Source organism: Salvelinus alpinus, chromosome 18 (assembly GCF_045679555.1).
Source record: "Salvelinus alpinus chromosome 18, SLU_Salpinus.1, whole genome shotgun sequence".
Classification (NCBI taxonomy): domain Eukaryota; kingdom Metazoa; phylum Chordata; class Actinopteri; order Salmoniformes; family Salmonidae; genus Salvelinus; species Salvelinus alpinus.
In genome coordinates, this window is record NC_092103.1 from 49,410,415 (window position 1) to 49,434,281 (window position 23,867).

General features: G+C 48.0%; 1 protein-coding gene across 3 annotated transcripts in view; it reads left to right on the top strand.

Annotated features, from left to right (window-relative positions):
* The first annotated feature begins 2,448 nt into the window (after positions 1 to 2,448).
* Positions 2,449 to 23,867, top strand: part of LOC139544431 (MOB kinase activator 3B) — a 138,425-nt gene continuing 117,006 nt past the window's right edge. For all 3 annotated transcript variants that reach the window (XM_071351512.1, XM_071351513.1, XM_071351514.1), the window contains exons 1-2: positions 2,449 to 2,644; positions 22,974 to 23,599. In XM_071351512.1, the coding sequence (XP_071207613.1) occupies positions 23,182 to 23,599 (418 nt within the window). In that variant the 5' untranslated portion in view covers positions 2,449 to 2,644; positions 22,974 to 23,181. The remainder of the gene's footprint in view (positions 2,645 to 22,973; positions 23,600 to 23,867) is intronic.

The following is a 23,867-nucleotide window of genomic DNA, read 5'->3' on the forward strand; positions in this document are numbered from 1 at the left end:
GCCTCAGGACTACCTGGCCTGATGACTCCCGGTTGTCGCCGTCCCCAGTCCACCTGGTCTTTCTGCTGCTCCAGTTTCTGCTGTTCTGCCTGCGGCTATGGAACCCTGACCTGTTCACCGGACATGCTAGCTTGTCCCAGACCTGCTGTTTTTGACCCTCTCTGCTTCTCCCCCTCTCTCTCTCGCTTTGTCTCTCCCTCTACTGCACCTGTTGTCTCGACCACTGAATGCTCGGCTATGAAAAGCTAACTAACATCTAACATTTACTCCTGAGGTGCTGACCTGTTGCACCCTCTACGACCACTGTGATTATTATTTGACCCTGCTGGTACTCTATGAACGTTTGAACACCCTTACAAAAAAGTTAGTATTCAGTAACTGCAGTATAACTACAGTTAGAGTGCAGTATAACTGCAGTATGCTACAGTTAGAGTGCAGTATAACTGCAGTATGCTACAAATACTGTGTCAAAAATAACCGTTTTGTTTTACTGCAGTAATTTTGAAGTGTAACTGCAGTTAGAGTGCAGGAATTACTGCAATTACTGCGTCCAAAATACCACAGTCGACTGCAGTTTCAAAACTGCAATCTTTTTTTGTAAGGGCAAGGATCAGGCCTTAATGGCCATGTACTCCTAAAATCTCCACCCGGCACAGCCAGAAGAGGACTGGCCACCCCTCAGAGCCTGGTTCCTCTCTAGGTTTCTTCCTAGGTTCCTGCCTTTCTAGGGAGTTTTTCCAACCCCGGTCCTGGAGCGCCACCCTCCTGTAGGGTTTTGCATCAACCCCAGTTGTAACTAACCTGGTTCCGTTTATCAACCAGCTCATTATTAGAATCAGCTGTGCTAGATTAGGGTTGGAGTGAAAACCTACAGGACGGTCGGTAGCTCTCCAGGAACGGTGTTGGAAAGTCCTGGTCTACAGACATGTCCATAGACCAATTATAATGCTACGTTCAAAACAACTCGGAACTGGGAAATCTCAGACCGTTCAAGACAACTAGGAAATCGGAAAATAACGAGCTCCGACGGGGGGAAAATTTGTTTTGAATGGTCATCCAACTCGGAATTCCAAGTCGGAATCTCTGACCTATTTCTAGAGCTTCGACTTTCCGACCTAAAGATCACTGAACGCATGATTCAACCTCGTTTTCCCCCGAGTTCCCAGTTGTCTTGAAAGCGCCATAAACGACTATGATTATGACGTGTCTCCTCTAACGCCCCCGTCTTTCTTGTTCCCGTCACAGTTAAGCCAAAACAACGCCCCGTTATATTCAGAGAGGCGTTCTACAACGCTTTGAGCTCTCTCCAAGTCCGGAAGTGAGTATCACATAGCGCGAAATTTCAGTCACTGATTAAGAACATTTGCCCTTTGTATTTCAAGATTGAAAAATAGAATAACATAATGTCGTAGACAGAGCTAGCCATTACCGTCCCTTAACGCTCAATGACAGATTCAATGGCTGTAGCATAGTATATATGACTGAATTATTAGCTAATACATATTTAAGAAATTATGAATAATAAGCATATGCTTTTTACCTGATAATAGACTACTTATGATAATATAACAACTTCAAATACCGATCTAGTAATGTTAAGTAGCCTCAGTTTAACTTAGCTGACCTTTAATTGAGGGAATTCAGCAGAGTTCTCTGAGACATTTTTACAACTCATTGAAACTCTGAAAATAAATACATAGACAAATGTTACCAAACACGATGATAATAGGTCTGCATTATGGTAGGCAGCTAATTATTAAATTAGACTTTCCATCCTTACCTTAGAATGTCTCTGCGCTGATCGAGTGAGACAACACTAGCTAGCCAATGGGAGCGTAGTAGAACCCTCATCTGAATAACGGGGCGTGATTTTGGTTTAACTGCGTTGGGAAACTCAGATTAAAACTCCCATTAGACAGCTCTGCAAGCGTTACAATGTCCAAATAAGTTTGTTACTCACCAAATATGAAGTTTCGCTGAGCAACTATCTTCATTTACTTCCATTACAGCCGGCATGTACTTCCAAAAAAAGGTCAAAATAAAAAATGTACAACCAACCGGGGGGGAAAAATGCCTATTCTGCACCTCCAATCACTCATTACTGCTACGCAGGTCTGAAGTCGAGAACGTCTCAATGCACTGGAGATGCTGACGAGGTGCCCAATGTCAAGTAATCACAGAATATAATTCTGATTTTGTGCTGGTCTTTCTTTCTTTTTTACATCACCAGATGACTTTGTAAAATAGTGTTTCTCTAGTTTCAGCACGAGATGGCACTGTTGTTAAAACACAAGTACAGTAGGCCATGCAAATTAGTTTGTAACGAGACCCTTTTTCAGCCCGTGGTTGTTAAAGCTGTAATGAATTCAATAAAAAAAAATCTAATAGCCGATATTGCAATTCAACTTATAAATGTAAATGAGTAACCTGTTTGGCTTTCGTCACTTATTGTAAACGCGACATCGGGTTGTATCCTCAGTGGCCCCCACACGGTCCTCCTCGGCGTTGCTATTGGTCCGTGTAATTCCACACGGGTTTTCCTCCCTGGCTGTGGGAAGGACGAGCGGGATACAGGCATTTGTGTGTGGGGACTGTAGTCGAACGACGCTGGAGAAGCATATGGTTGGATTTAGCTAAAGTTCAGGTAAGGACGATACGCTGAAAAAATTATATAAAGCATATTTAATGTTTTTAAATAGCACTTTAAAGGGTATTGAAAGAATGCAGCTGTACTCTGGTCATCCAAGTATAACGTTACTTTGTTGCGTTGCTTGTTTCAACGAAAGTTTCTGCCCTTTGATGTTACAATGTTTCAACTTTCAATAGCTGTTTACGATTTGAGTAGGTTAAAACTGTGTTCCGTTTCTTTTCGGTTTCATTATGCATTGCCTCGATTTATTCATACATTTGCGAGTTTGTTTTTCTGTAATTTTCGCCTTTCAGTTGCCTACATTTTTCCCCTTCTCATTTTCTGGGGTATCCAATCGAGAGAAAGAACAGTGCCTAAATCTGATAATATTATTATCCTATGGATTTGAACACCTGTACATTTCTATTGGCCTCTTATTCAAGCCTGTGTTGACTCTGTTCTGTTGAAATCAATACACAGTGGCTTTTTTTCAAATGAATGTTCAACCTACTCAACCTAAAAGTAAATTGTTTCAGTGCATGCAGGGTGTGATGTACATTAATGGTAAAGAAGAAAGTTGCCTACTGGTTATTTTACTACAAAGGACCAATAATTCAGACTATTGAGTATAATGACAGCTGGATGAAAACAATAAATTACCACCCCTGACTAAGGATAGAGGGGGATTGAATGATTCACACAGCCTGCCTTACTAACATGCACAGTATCAACCAGGCTACATGCACAGTATAAACCAGGCTACATGCACAGTATAAACCAGGCAACATGCACAGTATAAACCAGGCTACATGCACAGTACAAACCAGGCTACATGCACAGTATAAACCAGGCTACATGCACAGTACAAACCAGGCTACATGCACAGTACAAACCAGGCTACATGCACAGTACAAACCAGGCTACATGCACAGTACAAACCAGGCTACATGCACAGTATAAACCAGGCTACATGCACAGTATAAACCAGGCTACATGCACAGTATAAACCAGGCTACATGCACAGTATAAACCAGGCTACATGCACAGTATAAACCAGGCTACATGCACAGTATAAACCAGGCTACATGCACAGTATAAACCAGGCTACATGCACAGTACAAACCAGGCTACATGCACAGTATAAACCAGGCTACATGCACAGTACAAACCAGGCTACATGCACAGTATAAACCAGGCTACATGCACAGTATAAACCAGGCTACATGCACAGTATAAACCAGGCTACATGCACAGTACAAACCAGGCTACATGCACAGTATAAACCAGGCTACATGCACAGTACAAACCAGGCTACATGCACAGTATAAACCAGGCTACATGCACAGTATAAACCAGGCTACATGCACAGTATAAACCAGGCTACATGCACAGTATAAACCAGGCTACATGCACAGTACAAACCAGGCTACATGCACAGTATAAACCAGGCTACATGCACAGTATAAACCAGGCTACATGCACAGTATAAACCAGGCTACATGCACAGTATAAACCAGGCTACATGCACAGTATAAACCAGGCTACATGCACAGTGCTCTTATTGACCAATTTATACAGTATACCAATTTATAATCTTGCAATTTTAGTTTGAATTAAGAATTAGAATTGTGTCCCTTTTGTTTTCTTCCCTCATGCCTAAGAAGAAGTAGCTTGTGGATTGGTTAGAGATGGAATGGTAGACTATATCCATGTATAGTCCCCCCATTGGGAGAGTTTACTACTCGTAAGGCTGTATATATCAGTGTACTGTTGTACCTCCCTCTGTACGGTTGTACCTCCCTCTGTACTGTTGTACCTCCCTCTGTACTGTTATACCTCCCTCTGTACGGTTGTACCTCCCTCTGTACGGTTGTACCTCCCTCTGTACTGTTGTACCTCCCTCTGTACTGTTGTACCTCCCTCTGTACTGTTGTACCTCCCTCTGTACTGTTGTACCTCCCTCTGTACTGTTGTACCTCCCTCTGTACTGTTGTACCTCCCTCTGTACTGTTGTACCTCCCTCTATACTGTTGTACCTCCCTCTATACTGTTATACCTCCCTCTGTACGGTTGTACCTCCCTCTGTACTGTTGTATAAAAGCTGCTGACTAACTTATGTTGTTCTCAGCCTGCTGTCATTGTTGGTTAAGTCTCAAAGTCCTGTTATGTAATAACTCCTCTGTTCCTACCATGACTCTCATTCTAACACTTTCTCTTTCAATCTGAAACGAAAAACCTGAAACATTGGCCCTGGAGCATACTCCTCCGTGATCATCCTCCCCCTGTCCTAACGTGCTCCTCCCCCTGTCCAAAGGGTCCCCCCAGACCTGTCCTAACATGCTCCATCCCCTGTCCTAACGTGCTCCTACCCCTGTCCTAACGTGCTCCTCCCCCTGTCCTAACGTGCTCCTCCCCCTGTCCTAACGTGCTCCTCCCCCTGTCCTAACGTGCTCCTCCCCCTGTCCTAACGTGCTCCTCCCCCTGTCCTAACGTGCTCCTCCCCCTGTCCTAACGTGCTCCTCCCCCTGTCCTAACGTGTCCTCCCCCTGTCCTAAAGTGCTCCTCCCCCTGTTCTAACATGCTCCTCCCCCTGTCCTAACGTGCTCCTCCCCTGTCCTAACGTCCCCCCTCCCTGTCCTAACGTGCTCCTCCCCTTGTCCTAATGTGCTCCTCCCCTTGTCCTAATGTGCTCCTCCCCCTGTCCTAACGTGCTCCTCCCCCTGTCCTAACGTGCTCCTACCCTGTCCTAACGTGCTCCAACCCTTGTCCTAATGTGCTCCTCCCCCTGTCCTAACGTGCTCCTCCCCCTGTCCTAACGTGCTCCTACCCTGTCCTAACGTGCTCCAACCCCTGTCCTAACGTGCTCCTCCCCTGTCCTAACGTGCTCCTCCCCTCCCTGTCCTAACGTGCTCCTCCCCTCCCTGTCCTAACGTGCTCCTCCCCTCCCTGTCCTAACGTGCTCCTCCCCCTGTCCTAACGTGCTCCTCCCACTGTCCTAACGTGCTCCTACCCTGTCCTAACGTGCTCCAACCCCTGTCCTAACGTGCTCCTAACCCTGTCCTAACGTGCTCCATCCCCTGTCCTAACGTGCTCCTCCCCCTGTCCTAACGTGCTCCTTCCCCTGTCCTAACGTGCTCCTTCCCCTGTCCTAACGTGCTCCTTCCCCTGTCCTAACGTGCTCCTTCCCCTGTCCTAACGTGCTCCTTCCCCTGTCCTAACGTGCTCCTTCCCCTGTCCTAACGTGCTCCTGCCCCTGTCCTAACGTGTTCCTTCCCCTGTCCTAACGTGCTCCTGCCCCTGTCCTAACGTGTTCCTTCCCCTGTCCTAACGTGCTCCTACCCCTGTCCTAACGTGTTCCTTCCCCTGTCCTAACGTGCTCCTTTCCCTGTCCTAACGTGCTCCTTCCCCTGTCCTAACGTGCTCCTTCCCCTGTCCTAACGTGCTCCTTCTCCTGTCCTAACGTGCTCCTGCCCCTGTCCTAACGTGTTCCTTCCCCTGTCCTAACGTGCTCCTGCCCCTGTCCTAACGTGTTCCTTCCCCTGTCCTAACGTGCTCCTACCCCTGTCCTAACGTGTTCCTTCCCCTGTCCTAACGTGCTCCTACCCCTGTCCTAACGTGCTCCTTCCCCTGTCCTAACGTGCTCCTTCCCCTGTCCTAACGTGCTCCTACCCCTGTCCTAACGTGTCCTCCTCCCTAACTGATGCCCTATGGGGCAGGAAGACGTGCATCAGTGTCTGGCAAATCCCTCAAGTTCGTAGGCTCTCCTCTCTTTCTCTGACTTTTCCTGCCTTTTCATGTGTTGCATTGGTACGCTGGATACGTATGTTCTTTCATCTTAGCCACATATTCAACAATACAGGACTGGAAATTCATGCATTTCCTCATAGCAGATCAGACATGGAAAACACCTAGACTCTCCTCCCCTTAAAAAACACCACTATCTGAAAGTACCTGCAGTTCAGAGAGTAACTAACTACTGATAATGTGTGAAATTGTATAAATGCCAAAGTGAGCCATAAAACCTGGTCACTACAGTGACTAGACCTACCTTTGATTTGTTTGAATAAGTCGTGTGTTGAAGGTCTCAGGGGAAAGGAATGTGTGGGAACGGATTGGTTTCACTCTGCCAAGCACAGAGTGGCAGGTAGCCTAGTGGTTAGAGTGGAGGGGCGGCAGGTAGCCTAGTGGTTAGAGGGGAGGGGCGGCAGGTAGCCTAGTGGCTAGAGTGGAGGGGCGGCAGGTAGCCTAGTGGTTAGAGTGGAGGGGCGGCAGGTAGCCTAGTGGTTAGAGGGGAGGGGCGGCAGGTAGCCTAGTGGCTAGAGTGGAGGGGCGGCAGGTAGCCTAGTGGTTAGAGTGGAGGGGCGGCAGGTAGCCTAGTGGCTAGAGTGGAGGGGCGGCAGGTAGCCTAGTGGTTAGAGGGGAGGGGCGGCAGGTAGCCTAGTGGTTAGAGGGGAGGGGCGGCAGGTAGCCTAGTGGCTAGAGTGGAGGGGCGGCAGGTAGCCTAGTGGTTAGAGTGGAGGGGCGGCAGGTAGCCTAGTGGTTAGAGGGGAGGGGCGGCAGGTAGCCTAGTGGCTAGAGTGGAGGGGCGGCAGGTAGCCTAGTGGCTAGAGTGGAGGGGCGGCAGGTAGCCTAGTGGCTAGAGTGGAGGGGCGGCAGGTAGCCTAGTGGTTAGAGGGGAGGGGCGGCAGGTAGCCTAGTGGCTAGAGTGGAGGGGCGGCAGGTAGCCTAGTGGTTAGAGTGGAGGGGCGGCAGGTAGCCTAGTGGTTAGAGGGGAGGGGCGGCAGGTAGCCTAGTGGTTAGAGTGGAGGGGCGGCAGGTAGCCTAGTGGCTAGAGGGGAGGGGCGGCAGGTAGCCTAGTGGCTAGAGGGGAGGGGCGGCAGGTAGCCTAGTGGCTAGAGGGGAGGGGCGGCAGGTAGCCTAGTGGTTAGAGGGGAGGGGCGGCAGGTAGCCTAGTGGCTAGAGGGGAGGGGCGGCAGGTAGCCTAGTGGTTAGAGGGGAGGGGCGGCAGGTAGCCTAGTGGCTAGAGGGGAGGGGCGGCAGGTAGCCTAGTGGTTAGAGCGGAGGGGCTGCAGGTAGCCTAGTGGTTAGAGCGGAGGGGCGGCAGGTAGCCTAGTGGTTAGAGCGGAGGGGCGGCAGGTAGCCTAGTGGTTAGAGCGGAGGGGCGGCAGGTAGCCTAGTGGTTAGAGCGGAGGGGCGGCAGGTAGCCTAGTGGTTAGAGCGGAGGGGCGGCAGGTAGCCTAGTGGTTAGAGCGTAGGGGCGGCAGGTAGCCTAGTGGTTAGAGCGTAGGGGCGGCAGGTAGCCTAGTGGTTAGAGCGTAGGGGCGGCAGGTAGCCTAGTGGTTAGAGCGGAGGGGCGGCAGGTAGCCTAGCGGTTAGAGCGGAGGGGCGGCAGGTAGCCTAGCGGTTAGAGTGGAGGGGCGGCAGGTAGCCTAGCGGTTAGAGTGGAGGGGCGGCAGGTAGCCTAGCGGTTAGAGTGGAGGGGCGGCAGGTAGCCTAGTGGTTAGAGCGTTGGACTAGTAACCGAAAGGTTGCAAGATCGAATCCCCGAGCTGACAAGGTACAAAATCTGTCGTTTTGCCACCTGCACAAGGCAGTTAACCCACTGTTCCCCGGTAGGCTGTCATTGAAAATAAGAATTTGTTCTTAACCGACTTGCTTTGTTAAATAAAGGTAAAAGAGACAGTTACATGGTTGAACAGATGGATTCAACATGGACTCTATAGTGTGTATATATATGACTGATCCAAGCTTATATCAGACACTCTCACATCTTTATTAGAGTTATTTAAAAGATATGCATAATGAGTGCTATAACACCTCTATGAGTCATAATGAGTGCTATAAGTCATAATGAGTGCTATAACACCTCTATGAGTCATAATGAGTGCTATAACACCTCTATGAGTCATAATGGGTGCTATAACACCTCTATGAGTCATAATGGGTGCTATAACCGTGCTATAAGTCATTAATGACAAGGACACAGTAGAGCAGTTAACCTACTTTGCAACACACTTTGACTTTGTATCCCCCTTTTCTAACTAGCTACACGCACTAGAAGTCATCCACGGGGACTGTGGCAGAGCTCGATGCATTTTACATGTCAGTTGTTTTGAGGAAGCACGTGGCTCGATGAGTTTTGACTCAGATTTTTAACACGCTGCTCTCTGCTCTGCTCATATAAACGATATGTAATGACAGAGACAGAGTAGGTTTTAATGCTTTACTGTGACGGAAAGATTTAATGGTCCTACATCCTGCTTTTAGGAGTGGCATCTGGACATGTAGAGAAAAGCTTTCAGCACTGTAAAGCATTAAAGACACACTGTCATCTGACACAGCTGGACATTACTCTGGTCCATGACATATACTGTGGTATAGGGGGGAGCTGTTAGCCCCCTCTGCGGCTAACCTTGGGCACCACAGCAACCATCACTCAACCCATCTCAACAACAGCACAGAGAGGGAGAACATATCATTGAAACCCATAGTCATTTTTGTGCACCTGCAAAAGTGTACCTCTTCAGCTTACTTTCATTTCAAAAACATTGTTGGATATATGTTGTTGACTGTTGAGTGAGGGTGGGATATATGTTGTTGACTGTTGAGTGAGGGTGGGATATATGTTGTTGAGTGAGGGTGGGATATATGTTGTTGACTGTTGAGTGAGGGTGGGATATATGTTGTTGACGTGCCTGTCTGTTGAGTGAGGGTGGATATATGTTGTTGAGTGAGGGTGGGATATATGTTGTTGAGTGAGGGTGTGATATATGTTGTTGAGTGAGGGTGTGATATATGTTGTTGAGTGAGGGTGGGATATATGTTGTTGACTGTTGAGTGAGGGTGGGATATATGTTGTTGACGTGCCTGTCTGTTGAGTGAGGGTGGATATATGTTGTTGACTGTTGAGTGAGGGTGGGATATATGTTGTTGACTGTTGAGTGAGGGTGGGATATATGTTGTTGACTGTTGAGTGAGGGTGGGATATATGTTGTTGACTGTTGAGTGAGGGTGGGATATATGTTGTTGACTGTTGAGTGAGGGTGGGATATATGTTGTTGACTGTTGAGTGAGGGTGGGATATATGTTGTTGACTGTTGAGTGAGGGTGGGATATATGTTGTTGACTGTTGAGTGAGGGTGGGATATATGTTGTTGACTGTTGAGTGAGGGTGGGATATATGTTGTTGACGTGCCTGTCTGTTGAGTGAGGGTGGATATATGTTGTTGAGTGAGGGTGGGATATATGTTGTTGAGTGAGGGTGGGATATATGTTGTTGAGTGAGGGTGTGATATATGTTGTTGAGTGAGGGTGGGATATATGTTGTTAACTGTTGAGTGAGGGTGGGATATATGTTGTTGACGTGCCTGTCTGTTGAGTGAGGGTGGGATATATGTTGTTGAGTGAGGGTGGGATATATGTTGTTGAGTGAGGGTGTGATATATGTTGTTGAGTGAGGGTGGGATATATGTTGTTGAGTGAGGGTGGGATATATGTTGTTAACTGTTGAGTGAGGGTGGGATATATGTTGTTGACGTGCCTGTCTGTTGAGTGAGGGTGGGATATATGTTGTTGAGTGAGGGTGGGATATATGTTGTTGAGTGAGGGTGTGATATATGTTGTTGAGTGAGGGTGTGATATATGTTGTTGAGTGAGGGTGGGATATATGTTGTTGACTGTTGAGTGAGGGTTGGATATATGTTGTTGACGTGTCTGATGTTGAGTGAGGGAGGGATATATGTTGTTGACTGTTGAGTGAGGGTGGGATATATGTTGTTGACTGTTGAGTGAGGGTGGGATATATGTTGTTGACTGTTGAGTGAGGGTGGGATATATGTTGTTGACTGTTGAGTGAGGGTGGGATATATGTTGTTGACGTGCCTGTCTGTTGAGTGAGGGTGGATATATGTTGTTGAGTGAGGGTGGGATATATGTTGTTGAGTGAGGGTGGGATATATGTTGTTGAGTGAGGGTGTGATATATGTTGTTGAGTGAGGGTGGGATATATGTTGTTAACTGTTGAGTGAGGGTGGGATATATGTTGTTGACGTGCCTGTCTGTTGAGTGAGGGTGGGATATATGTTGTTGAGTGAGGGTGGGATATATGTTGTTGAGTGAGGGTGTGATATATGTTGTTGAGTGAGGGTGGGATATATGTTGTTGAGTGAGGGTGGGATATATGTTGTTAACTGTTGAGTGAGGGTGGGATATATGTTGTTGACGTGCCTGTCTGTTGAGTGAGGGTGGGATATATGTTGTTGAGTGAGGGTGGGATATATGTTGTTGAGTGAGGGTGTGATATATGTTGTTTAGTGAGGGTGTGATATATGTTGTTGAGTGAGGGTGGGATATATGTTGTTGACTGTTGAGTGAGGGTTGGATATATGTTGTTGACGTGTCTGATGTTGAGTGAGGGTGGGATATATGTTGTTGACGTGTCTGATGTTGAGTGAGGGAGGGATATATGTTGTTGACGTGTCTGATGTTGAGTGAGGATGGGATATATGTTTTGGAGTGAGGGTGGGATATATGTTGTTAACTGTTGAGTGAGGGTGGGATATATGTTGTTGACGTGCCTGTCTGTTGAGTGAGGGTGGGATATATGTTGAGTGAGGGTGGGATATATGTTGTTGACGTGCCTGTCTGTTGAGTGAGGGTGGGATATATGTTGAGTGAGGGTGGGATATATGTTGAGTGAGGGTGTGATATATGTTGTTGAGTGAGGGTGTGATATATGTTGTTGAGTGAGGGTGGGATATATGTTGTTGATGTGCCTGATGTTGAGTGAGGGTAGGATATATGTTGTTGACGTGTCTGAATTTGAGTGAGGGTGTGATATATGTTGTTGAGTGAGGGTGTGATATATGTTGTTGAGTGAGGGTGGGATATATGTTGTTGAGTGAGGGTGTGATATATGTTGTTGATGTGCCTGATGTTGAGTGAGGGTGGGATATATGTTGTTGAGTGAGGGTGTGATATATGTTGTTGAGTGAGGGTGTGATATACAGTGGGGAGAACAAGTATTTGATACACTGACAATTTTGCAGGTTTTCCTACTTACAAAGCATGTAGAGGTCTGTAATTTTTATCATAGGTACACTTCAACTGTGAGAGAAGGAATCTAAAACAAAAATCCAGAAAATCACATTGTATGATTTTTAAGTAATTAATTTGCATTTTATTGCATGACATAAGTATTTGATACATCAGAAAAGCAGAACTGAATATTTGGTAGAGAAACCTTAGTTTGCAATTACAGAGATCATACGTTTCCTGTAGTTCTTGACCAGGTTTGCACACACTGCAGCAGGGATTTTGGCCCACTCCTCCATACAGACCTTCTCCAGATCCTTCAGGTTTCGGGGCTGTCGCTGGGCAATACGGACTTTCGGCTCCCTCCAAAGATTTTCTATTGGGTTCAGGTCTGGAGACTGGCTAGGCCACTCCAGGACCTTGAGATGCTTCTTACGGAGCCACTCCTTAGTTGCCCTGGCTGTGTGTTTCGGGTCGTTGTCATGCTGGAAGACCCAGCCACGACCCATCTTCAATGCTCTTACTGAGGGAAGGAGGTTGTTGGTCAAGATCTCGCGATACATGGCCCCATCCATCCTCCCCTCAATACGGTGCAGTCGTCCTGTCCCCTTTGCAGAAAAGCATCCCCAAAGAATGATGTTTCCACCTCCATGCTTCACGGTTGGGATGGTGTTCTTGGGGTTGTACTCATCCTTCTATTCCTCCAAACACGGCGAGTGGAGTTTAGAGCAAAAAGCTCTATTTTTGTCTCATCAGACCACATGACCTTCTCCCATTCCTCCTCTGGATCATCCAGATGGTCATTGGCAAACTTCAGACGGGCCTGGACATGCGCTGGCTTGAGCAGGGGGACCTTGCGTGCGCTGCAGGATTTTAATCCATGACGGCGTAGTGTGTTACTAATGGTTTTCTTTGAGACTGTGGTCCCAGCTCTCTTCAGGTCATTGACCAGGTCCTGCCGTGTAGTTCTGGGCTGATCCCTCACATTCCTCATGATCATTGATGCCCCACGAGGTGAGATCTTGCATGGAGCCCCAGACCGAGGGTGATTGACCGTCATCTTGAACTTCTTCCATTTTCTAATAATTGTGCCAACAGTTGTTGCCTTCTCACCAAGCTGCTTGGCTATTGTCCTGTAGCCCATCCCAGCCTTGTACAGGTCTACAATTTATCCCTGATGTCCTTACACAGCTCTCTGGTCTTGGCCATTGTGGAGAGGTTGGAGTCTGTTTGATTGAGTGTGTGGACAGGTGTCTTTTATACAGGTAACGAGTTCAAACAGGTGCAGTTAATACAGGTAATGAGTGGAGAACAGGAGAGCTTCTTAAAGAAAAACTAACAGGTCTGTGAGAGCCGGAATTCTTACTGGTTGGTAGGTGATCAAATACTTATGTCATGCAATAAAATGCAAATTAATTACTTAAAAATCATACAATGTGATTTTCTGGATTTTTGTTTTAGATTCCGTCTCTCACAGTTGAAGTGTACCTATGATAAAAATGACAGACCTCTACATGCTTTGTAAGTAGGAAAACCTGCAAAATCGGCAGTGTATCAAATACTTGTTCTCCCCACTGTATGTTGTTGAGTGAGGGTGGGATATATGTTGTTGTCTGTTGAGTGAGGGTGGGATATAAGTTGTTGATGTGCCTGATGTTGAGTGAGGGTGTGATATATGTTGTTGACGTGCCTGTCTGTTGAGTGAGGGTGTGATATATGTTGTTGACGTGCCTGTCTGTTGAGTGAGGGTGGGATATATGTTGTTGAGTGAGGGTGGGATATATGTTGTTGAGTGAGGGTGGGATATATGTTGTTGACGTGCCGGATGTTGAGTGAGGGCAACGGTACCGGACGGCAGTCAGGGTCAGGGTAGGCAGAGGTCAACAATCCAGAGGTGGGGCAAAGGTACAGATCGGCAGGCAGGCTCAGGGTTAGGGGACGGAGACAAAGGGCTGAGACATTTGGTTTGACTCTGGACACATGAATCGGTGGGATGTATACAAAGGGTCCAGGGCAACAGAAGACGAACAGCAGAGGGGCTAACAGCAGAGGGGCGAACAGCAGAGGGGCTAACAGCAGAGGGGCTAATGATCTTGGAGATGGGAGATGGGCTGATAAACCGGGGGGACAGTTTGCAGGATTCCACCCGGAGGGGCAGATCCCTGGTGGATAGCCATACCTTCTACCCAAGATGATACCGGGGAGCCGGGGTCTGGTGGCGATCCGCTTGTCGTTGATACCTGGAGGGGGTCTTGAGGAGGACCGACCAGGCTCTCCTCGAGGTACGATGACGGGCTCTCCTCGAGGTACGATGACGGGCTCTCCTCGAGGTACGATGACGGGCTCTCCTCGAGGTACGATGACGGGCTCTCCTCGAGGTAGGATGACGGGCTCTCCTCGAGGTACGATGACAGGCTCTCCTCGAGGTACGATGACAGGCTCTCCTCGAGGTACGATGACAGGCTCTCCTCGAGGTACGATGACAGTGGAGGACAAACATCTGGGCAGAAGGTACGCCGACCTCTTCCTCCTGCCCAGGAGAAGAGCGGGGGCTGATACCCCAGGGAACACTCAAACGGAGATAGAGCAGGGATGGGTGTTGTGGTTGTAATCGACCCACACCAGCTGCTGGTTCCAGGAGGTGGAGTTGTCGATATTAAGGAAACGCAGAGTAGTCTCAAAATCCTGGTTGGCTCGCTCCGACTGGCCATTGGACTGAGGATGGAACCCAGAGTACAGGATGGCCGATGACCCAATGAGGGCACAGAATGCCTTCCAGAACCGGGATCAGAACTGAGGCCCCCGGTCGGAGACCATGTCCACGGGTAGTCCATGGATCCAGTCCATGGACCAGCGGGAGCTTGCTGAGGAGTCTTATTCTGAGCACAGTCTCCGCCTGCACGGTCTAACGCGGGGACATCCGGAACCAATAGTAGGCCACCAAAAGCATTGTCGCACAAAGGCCAGGGTCCGACGGGAGCCCGGGTGGCAGGCAAGCCTGGAGGAATGGGCCCACTCCAGGACCGCAGAGCGGACAGCGTCAGGCTAAAACATCCAATTATCAGGGCCCGTGTGAACAGCAGAGCCCATCTGGCTTGCCTGGAGTTGAGGCGCTTGGCGGTGCGGAGATACTCCAGGTTCTTGTGGTCGGTCCACACGATGAATGTGTGTTCCGCCCCCTCCAGCCAGTGCCTCCATTCCTCCAACGCCATCTTCACCGCGAGAAGCTCAGGATTCCCCTGATCGTAGTTATTTTCCGTGGCATTAAGGTGGTGGGATAAGAAGGCGCAGGGAAGTAGCTTGAGGTCCAGGGCAGAACGCTGGGACAGGACCGCCCCTGCTCCGACATCAGAAGCATCAGCCTCCACCACGACGGGAAGGGTCCGGATGAACCAAGATGGGAGCTGTGGTGAAGTGATGTTTGAGGTCCCAGAACGCGAGGTGAGTGCAGACAGTGGAGAAGCCAGGGTGCTGTAACCCCGGGTAAAGCGACGATAGAAGTTGGCGAACCCCAGGAAGCATTGCACCTGCACCCTGGAAGTAGGCTTGGGCCAATCCACCACCGCTCTCACCTTGCTGGGATCCATTTTCACACTCCCTGCGGCGATGATGAAACCCAGAAAAGGGATGGTGGAACGATGGAACTCGCAGTTCTCTGCTTTTACAAACAGCTGGTTCTCCAGGAGACGTTGGAGAACCTGTTGGACGTGGAGCACATATTCTTGGGTGGAACGGGAGAAGATGAGGATGTCAGCTAGGTAAACAAAGACGAACCGGTTCAGGACAAGCTGCCGGGTTCAACATGTCGCCGGGAACATCATTGACCAGAGCCTGGAACACAGCAGGGGTGTTGGTAAGGCCAAAAGGCATGACCAGATACTTGTAGTGACCACTGGCCATGCTGAAGGCGGTCTTTCACTCGTCCCCTTCCCGTATCCGCACCAGGTGGTAGGCGTTCCGTAGATCCAGCTTGGAAAACACGGTGACCCCCTGGAGCGGCTCGAAGGCCGAGGAGATGAGTGGTAGCGGGTAGCGGTTCTTCACCGGTAGTCGATGCACGGGCGCAGGGTCTTGTCCTTCTTCTCCACAAAGAAGAACACTGCGCCGGAGGGAGAAGAAGAAGGACGGATGAATCCTGCGGCAAGGGAGTCCCTGATGTAGGTCTCTATCTCCTTGGTCTCTGGTCCCGACAGAGAGTACAGCCGTCCCCGGGGTGGAGTCGTGATAGGGAGAAGGTCAATCCTGCAGTCATAAGATCGGTGCGGCAGGAGGGAAGTGGCCCGGGCCATGCTGAACACCTCCCGGAGGTCCTGGTACTCCACGGAAATTTGCGGAGAGGTCTGGGCACCTTCCGAGCCCCAGGGAAGACGTCCGGGGGCAGGTTGTGCTGACTTCAGGCAATGGGCGTGGCAGAATGGGATGGAGCTGGGAGATTCCAATACCATGGGAATCTGAGGGGACTTGATGAGCAGGAACTGGATAGCCCCGATGTGATTCCCTGACACACGTAGGTTGATGGGAGTGGTGTTGTGGGTGACTCGGCCTATAGAGCGCCCGTCCAGCGCTCTAACGTCCATGGGAATGGAGAGGGGCTGAGTGGGGATGTTCAGCTCGGACGCCAGAGTAGCGTCCAAAAATCTCTCGTCGGCCCCAGACTCAATGAGAACCCGGAGAGATTTGGACTGGTCTTCCCACAGCAGAATGGCATGAAAAGGGGTGTGAGCAGGGGAAGCAGGAATGTTCTCCATATGGCCCACCAGAGTCCCTGCTCCTACCTGTGAGCCTGTTTTTTTTAAAGGACAAGAGGACACAAAATGACCAAGAGTCCCGCAATACAGACAACTCTTCTTGTCGATCCTGTATTGCCGTTCCGCTGGCAACAGCCGAGCTCTGCCTAGTGGCATAGGCTCAGGAAGCGGTGACTCTGCCGTCTTCGGCAGCCCCCTGGGCAGGTCGGGAAGCCTCGGATTCTCTCGGCAGCGAGATCATCGGGAGCTTCCGGGATGACTCAGAGGCAAGGTGGGATCCCTGGACGTGCGAGCGAAATCCAATTCCCTCTCGCTCCATCGTTCCCATAATCGTCCATCGATATGGATGGTCAAAGCGATGAGGGAATCAAGCTCCGTTGGAAACTCCCGTGCTGCAAGCTTGTCCTTGACCTCCTCCGAGACGCCGTGCAGGAACATATGCCTCTTGATTCCAAGACCTCTCCGCTGCCAACGTGCAGAAATACACAGCATAATCATCTACACTGCGGGAGTCCTGCCGAAGCTGGATTAGCTTCAGGGCGGCCTTTCGCCCGGAAGTGTGATGAGGTAGGCTGTCTTGGAGCAATCCGAGGGGAAGGAGGAGGGCTGAAGCTTGAAGACAAGGGCACATTGAGCTAGGAATGTCCGACAGCTCGGCTCTCCATTGAAGCATTCCGGAGGAGGTAAGCGGGGCTCCCGAGAAGGTGGAGTGACCGATGAGACGGCGCTGCTAGCACTGAGGAGCTGTGTGGTTACCACAGTGGTAGGCTGCCTCACAGACAACCCGTGGGATTGCTCCAGCAAACTGTCTGCAAACTGCTCCAGCAAACTGCCCGGTCATGGCGTTCAGCCAACGTTTCAACCCCCTCCACAAGGCCATGAAGCAATTCCTCGTGCATACCGATGGAGGCTCCTTGAGTGGAGATGGCGTTGTGCAGCTGGCCCAGGTCTGCTGGGTCAGTCATGGCCAGTTCACATTATCATGAATCAAGGTAAAACACAGATGCAGACACGTCGAATTGACAATGGTTTAATAATCCAACAGGGGCAGGCAATAGACAAGTCAAGGCAGGCAGGGGTCAGTAAACCAGAGGTGGGGCAACGGTACCGGACGGCAGGCAGCCTCAGGGTCAGGGTAGGCAGAGGTCAAAAACCCAGAGGTGGGGCAAAGGTACAGGTCATCAGGCAGGCTCAGGTTCAGGGACAGGCAGAGTGGTCAGGCAGGCTGGCTCAGAGTCAGGACAGGCAATGGTCAAAACCAGGAGGGAGAGAAAAAGGAGAGACATGGGGAAAGCAGGAGCTGAGAACAACAACGCTGGTTGACAAACAAGACGAACTGGACAAACGGAGAACACAGGTATAAATACACTGGGGATAACGGGGAAGATGGGCGACACCTGGAGGGGAGTGGAGACAATCACAAGGACAGGGGAAACAGATCAGGGTGAGACACCTGGAGGGGGGTGGAGACAATCACAAGGACAGGTGAAACGGATCAGGGTGTGACAGTAACATAATCGGATTACTTTCAGTTACTTTTGGATTACCTTCCCCTTAAGAGGTATTAGAAGAAGACAAAATGGATCCATCAAATGCATTTGGTGTGTCATCATTGTGGGCTCTGATTGGTGGTTATCATTTTGTGTGTCATCATAGTGGTCTCTGATTGGTGGTCATCATTTGCTGTGTCATCATAGTGGTCTCTGATTGGTGGTCATCATTTGGGGTGTCATCATAGTGGTCTCTGATTGGTGGTCATCATTTGCTGTGTCATCATAGTGGTCTCTGATTGGTGGTCATCATTTGGGGTGTCATCATAGTGGTCTCTGATTGGTGGTCATCATTTGGTGTGTCATCATAGTGGTCTCTGATTGGTGGTCATCATTTGGTGTGTCATCATAGTGGTTTCTGATTGGTGGTCATCATTTGGGGTGTCATCATAGTGGTCTCTGATTGGTGGTCATCATTTGGTGTGTCATCATAGTGGTCTCTGATTGGTGGTCATCATTTGGGGTGTCATCATAGTGGTCTCTGATTGGTGGTCATCATTTGGTGTGTCATCATAAACAGCCTTTCTTTACAACTGCATCCCAAATGGCACCCTCTTCCCTATATAATTCACTATTTTTGATCCTACATTTTGTGCACTATATAGGAAAAGGAGTCACTTTGGAACGTAACCTGGGTTCTGAGGAGTTGACAGGGCTCGGGTTAGAACAGCCTCTCTTTACACTGACATCATCACAGAGTCATCCATCGTGCTGCTGGGTTAGAGTTAGGACAAGCTGCTGGGTTAGAGTTAGGACAAGCTGCCGGGTAAGAGTTAGGACAAGCTGCCGGGTAAGAGTTAGGACAAGCTGCCGGGTAAGAGTTAGGACAAGCTGCCGGGTAAGAGTTAGGACAAGCTGCCGGGTAAGAGTTAGGACACGCTGCCGGGTAACAGTTAGGACAAGCTGCCGGGTAACAGTTAGGACAAGCTGCCGGGTTAGAGTTAGGACAAGCTGCCGGGTTAGAGTTAGGACAAGCTGCCGGGTTAGAGTTAGGGAAAGCTGCCGGGTTAGAGTTAGGGAAAGCTGCCGGGTTAGAGTTAGGACAAGCTGCCGGGTTAGAGTTAGGACGAGCTGCCGGGTTAGAGTTAGGACAAGCTGCCGGGTTAGAGTTAGGACACGCTGCCGGGTTAGAGTTAGGACACGCTGCTGGGTTAGAGTTAGGACACGCTGCTGGGTTAGAGTCAGGACGAGCTGCCGGGTTAGAGTCAGGACAAGCTGCCGGGTTAGAGTTAGGACAAGCTGCCGGGTTAGAGTTAGGACAAGCTGCCGGGTAAGAGTTAGGACAAGCTGCCGGGTAAGAGTTAGGACACGCTGCCGGGTAACAGTTAGGACAAGCTGCCGGGTTAGAGTTAGGACAAGCTGCCGGGTTAGAGTTAGGACAAGCTGCCGGTTAAGAGTTAGGACAAGCTGCCGGGTAAGAGTTAGGACACGCTGCCGGGTAACAGTTAGGACAAGCTGCCGGGTTAGAGTTAGGACAAGCTGCCGGGTTAGAGTTAGGACAAGCTGCCGGGTTAGAGTTAGGACAAGCTGCCGGGTTAGAGTTAGGACGAGCTGCCGGGTTAGAGTTAGGACGAGCTGCCGGGTTAGAGTTAGGACGAGCTGCCGGGTTAGAGTTAGGACGAGCTGCCGGGTTAGAGTCAGGACGAGCTGCCGGGTTAGAGTCAGGACGAGCTACCGGGTTAGTCAGGACGAGCTGCCGGGTTAGAGTTAGGACGAGCTGCCGGGTTAGAGTTAGGACGAGCTGCCGGGTTAGAGTTAGGACGAGCTGCCGGGTTAGAGTTAGGACGAGCTGCCGGGTTAGAGTTAGGACGAGCTGCCGGGTTAGAGTTAGGACGAGCTGCCGGGTTAGAGTTAGGACGAGCTGCCGGGTTAGAGTTAGGACGAGCTGCCGGGTTAGAGTTAGGACGAGCTGCCGGGTTAGAGTTAGGACAAGCTGCCGGGTTAGAGTTAGGACAAGCTGCCGGGTTAGAGTTAGGACAAGCTGCCGGGTTAGAGTCAGGACAAGCTGCCGGGTTAGAGTCAGGACAAGCTGCCGGGTTAGAGTCAGGACAAGCTGCCGGGTTAGAGTTAGGACAAGATCTGAGTACAGATATCAGGCAACGGAAACATCAGTATTCGTCCCAAAAGGCTGCCTATTCCCTATATAATGTATTACTACTACCAGAGTCCTATTCCCTATATAATGCATTACTCTTTACCAGAGTCCTATTCCCTATATAATGTATTACTCTTTACCAGAGTCCTATTCCCTATATAATGTATTACTCTTTACCAGAGTCCTATTCCCTATATAATGTATTACTCTTTATTTTAGTCCTATTCCGTATATAATGTAATACTCTTTACCAGAGTCCTATTCCCTATATAATGTATTACTCTTTACCAGAGTCCTATTCCCTATATAATGTATTACTCTTTACCAGAGTCCTATTCCCTATATAATGTATTACTCTTTACCAGAGTCCTATTCCGTATATAATGTAATACTCTTTACCAGAGTCCTATTCCGTATATAATGTAGTACTCTTTACCAGAGTCCTATTCCCTATATAATGTATTACTCTTTACCAGAGTCCTATTCCCTATATAATGTAGTACTCTTTACCAGAGTCCTATTCCCTATATAATGTATTACTCTTTACCAGAGTCCTATTCCCTATATAATGTATTACTCTTTACCAGAGTCCTATTCCCTATATAATGTATTACTCTTTACCAGAGTCCTATTCCCTATATAATGTGTTACTCTTTACCAGAGTCCTATTCCCTATATAATGTATTACTCTTTACCAGAGTCCTATTCCCTATATAATGTAGTACTCTTTACCAGAGTCCTATTCCCTATATAATGTATTACTCTTTACCAGAGTCCTATTCCCTATATAATGTATTACTCTTTACCAGAGTCCTATTCCCTATATAATGTATTACTCTTTGCCATTTGGGATGCAAACGTAGTTTTAACATTTGCACACAATTGTTCTGTGGTTCAGGCCTGTTTTGTCCACTGACAAAGAGAGAAAGAGATAGCTTTAATACATTCCCTGACAAAGAGAGAAAGAGATAGCTTTAATACATTCCCTGACAAAGAGATAGCTTTAATACATTCCCTGACAAAGAGATAGCTTTAATACATTCCCTGACAAAGAGATAGCTTTAATACATTCCCTGACAAAGAGATAGCTTTAATACATTCCCCGACAAAGAGATAGCTTTAATACATTCCCTGACAAAGAGATAGCTTTAATACATTCCCTGACAAAGAGATAGCTTTAATACATTCCCTGACAAAGAGATAGCTTTAATACATTCCCTGACAAAGAGATAGCTTTAATACATTCCCTGACAAAGAGATAGCTTTAATACATTCCCTGACAAAGAGATAGCTTTAATACATTCCCTGACAAAGAGATAGCTTTAATACATTCACTGACAAAGAGAGAGCTTTAATACATTCACTGACAAAGAGAGAGCTTTAATACGTTCACTGACAAAGAGAGAGCTTTAATACGTTCACTGAGAAAGAGAGAGCTTTAATACGTTCACTGACAAAGAGATAGCTTTAATACGTTCACTGACAGAGAGAGCTTTAATACGTTCACTGACACAGAGATAGCTTTAATACATTCACTGACAAAGAGAGAAAGAGATAGCTTTAATACGTTCACTGACAAAGAGAGAAAGAGAGCTTTAATACGTTAACTGACAAAGAGATAGCTTTAATACGTTCACTGACAAAGAGAGAAAGAGAGCTTTAATATATTCCCTGACAAAGAGATAGCTTTAATACATTCCCTGACAAAGAGATAGCTTTAATACATTCACTGACAAAGAGAGAGCTTTAATACATTCACTGACAAAGAGAGAGCTTTAATACGTTCACTGACAAAGAGAGAGCTTTAATACGTTCACTGACAAAGAGAGAGCTTTAATACGTTCACTGAGAAAGAGAGAGCTTTAATACGTTCACTGACAAAGAGAGAGCTTTAATACGTTCACTGACAAAGAGAGAGCTTTAATACGTTCACTGAGAAAGAGAGAGCTTTAATACGTTCACTGACAAAGAGATAGCTTTAATACGTTCACTGACAGAGAGAGCTTTAATACGTTCACTGACACAGAGATAGCTTTAATACATTCACTGACAAAGAGAGAAAGAGATAGCTTTAATACGTTCACTGACAAAGAGAGAAAGAGAGCTTTAATACGTTCACTGACAAAGAGAGAAAGAGAGCTTTAATACATTCACTGACAAAGAGAGAAAGAGATAGCTTTAATACATTCACTGACAGAGAGAGCTTTAATACGTTCACTGACAAAGAGAGAGCTTTAATACGTTCACTGAGAAAGAGAGAGCTTTAATACATTCACTGACAAAGAGAGAAAGAGATAGCTTTAATATGTTCACTGACAAAGAGAGAAAGAGAGCTTTAATACGTTCACTGACAAAGAGAGAAAGAGAGCTTTAATATGTTCACTGACAAAGAGAGAAAGAGATAGCTTTAATACATTCACTGACAAAGAGAGAAAGAGAGCTTTAATACGTTCACTGACAAAGAGAGAAAGAGAGCTTTAATACGTTCACTGACAAAGAGAGAAAGAGATAGCTTTAATACGTTCACTGATACACTGCCAGAATGATGCTATCAAAAGTCACGACTCAAAGGAAAGTAATGGAACCTTTCACATTTCACAACTAACCTGTCTAAACACGATATTATCAGCTTAGTAAAGGAAACTCCCTGTTCTGTTGTGTTGTCTGATTCCCACATTCAGTGGATTAGGAGTTTAGATTAGTGGGAGATACACTTGACAGTATGTCTTTTAAACATTTGTCTTTGCTTGTTTTTGTTTTTTTTGGAATGTGTTTTGGATGTGAAAAGCACTTGCACATCAGAATATTATTTTTCCAGGTGCGAAATAGAAGACCCTTTTTCCAGGTGCTTAGGAAATGTTCACATGTAACTTTAGAGATGTCTTTTAAACATTGTATTTTTTGTGTTTTGTTCACAGGAAACCCCCACTTCTTTGTCTACTCCTCCTCTACCTGCTCCTCCAGAAGTGACTATTGGTACCGTCGATTCCTCCCAGGGGTCCCTCCCCCCGCAACACGGTCTGCTGACAAACCTCCGCTGTTCCCCTCCTCTCTGCTCCCCCTGTCCCCTCTCCCCTCTCGCCACAGTCCTCGCCCTCCACCCCCCTAGCCCCCATCCTAGGCAACATGTCCATCGCCCTGAAGCAGGTCTTCAACAAGGACAAGACCTTCCGCCCCAAGCGTAAGTTTGAGCCGGGGACGCAGCGTTTTGAGCTGCATAAGAAGGCCCAGGCGTCGCTGAGCTCCGGGGTTGACCTGAGGGCGGCGGTTGCTTTGCCTCACGGGGAGGATCTGAACGACTGGGTGGCAGTACACGTGGTGGACTTCTTCAACCGGATCAACCTCATCTACGGGACGGTGTGTGAGTTCTGCACGGAGAAGAGTTGTCCGGTCATGTCCGGGGGTCCTAGGTATGAGTACCGATGGCAGGACGATCACAAGTATAAGAAACCAACAGCTCTACCGGCTCCCAAGTACATGAATCTGCTGATGGACTGGATCGAGGTCCAGATCAACAATGAGGATATCTTCCCCACCAGTATAGGTGAGTACTATGCTTATGGGCCTTTAATTATTAATATTATCATCCCTGAACTTTCAACAAAACATTTTTTTTATGAATTCTCGGCTAGAGGATTTCTGCAATCAGCAGGGAATTAAAACTGTGATGGAATCGTCCAACCTGGAATACTATACTATACTGAGCAAAAGGCCTTCTTGGTCTCTATTACAAATATATCCCCAGCCCTTTGACTGTCAGCATTCCTCTGTAGATCTCTATAAACAAGACAACAGAAATACTGTTTAAATGG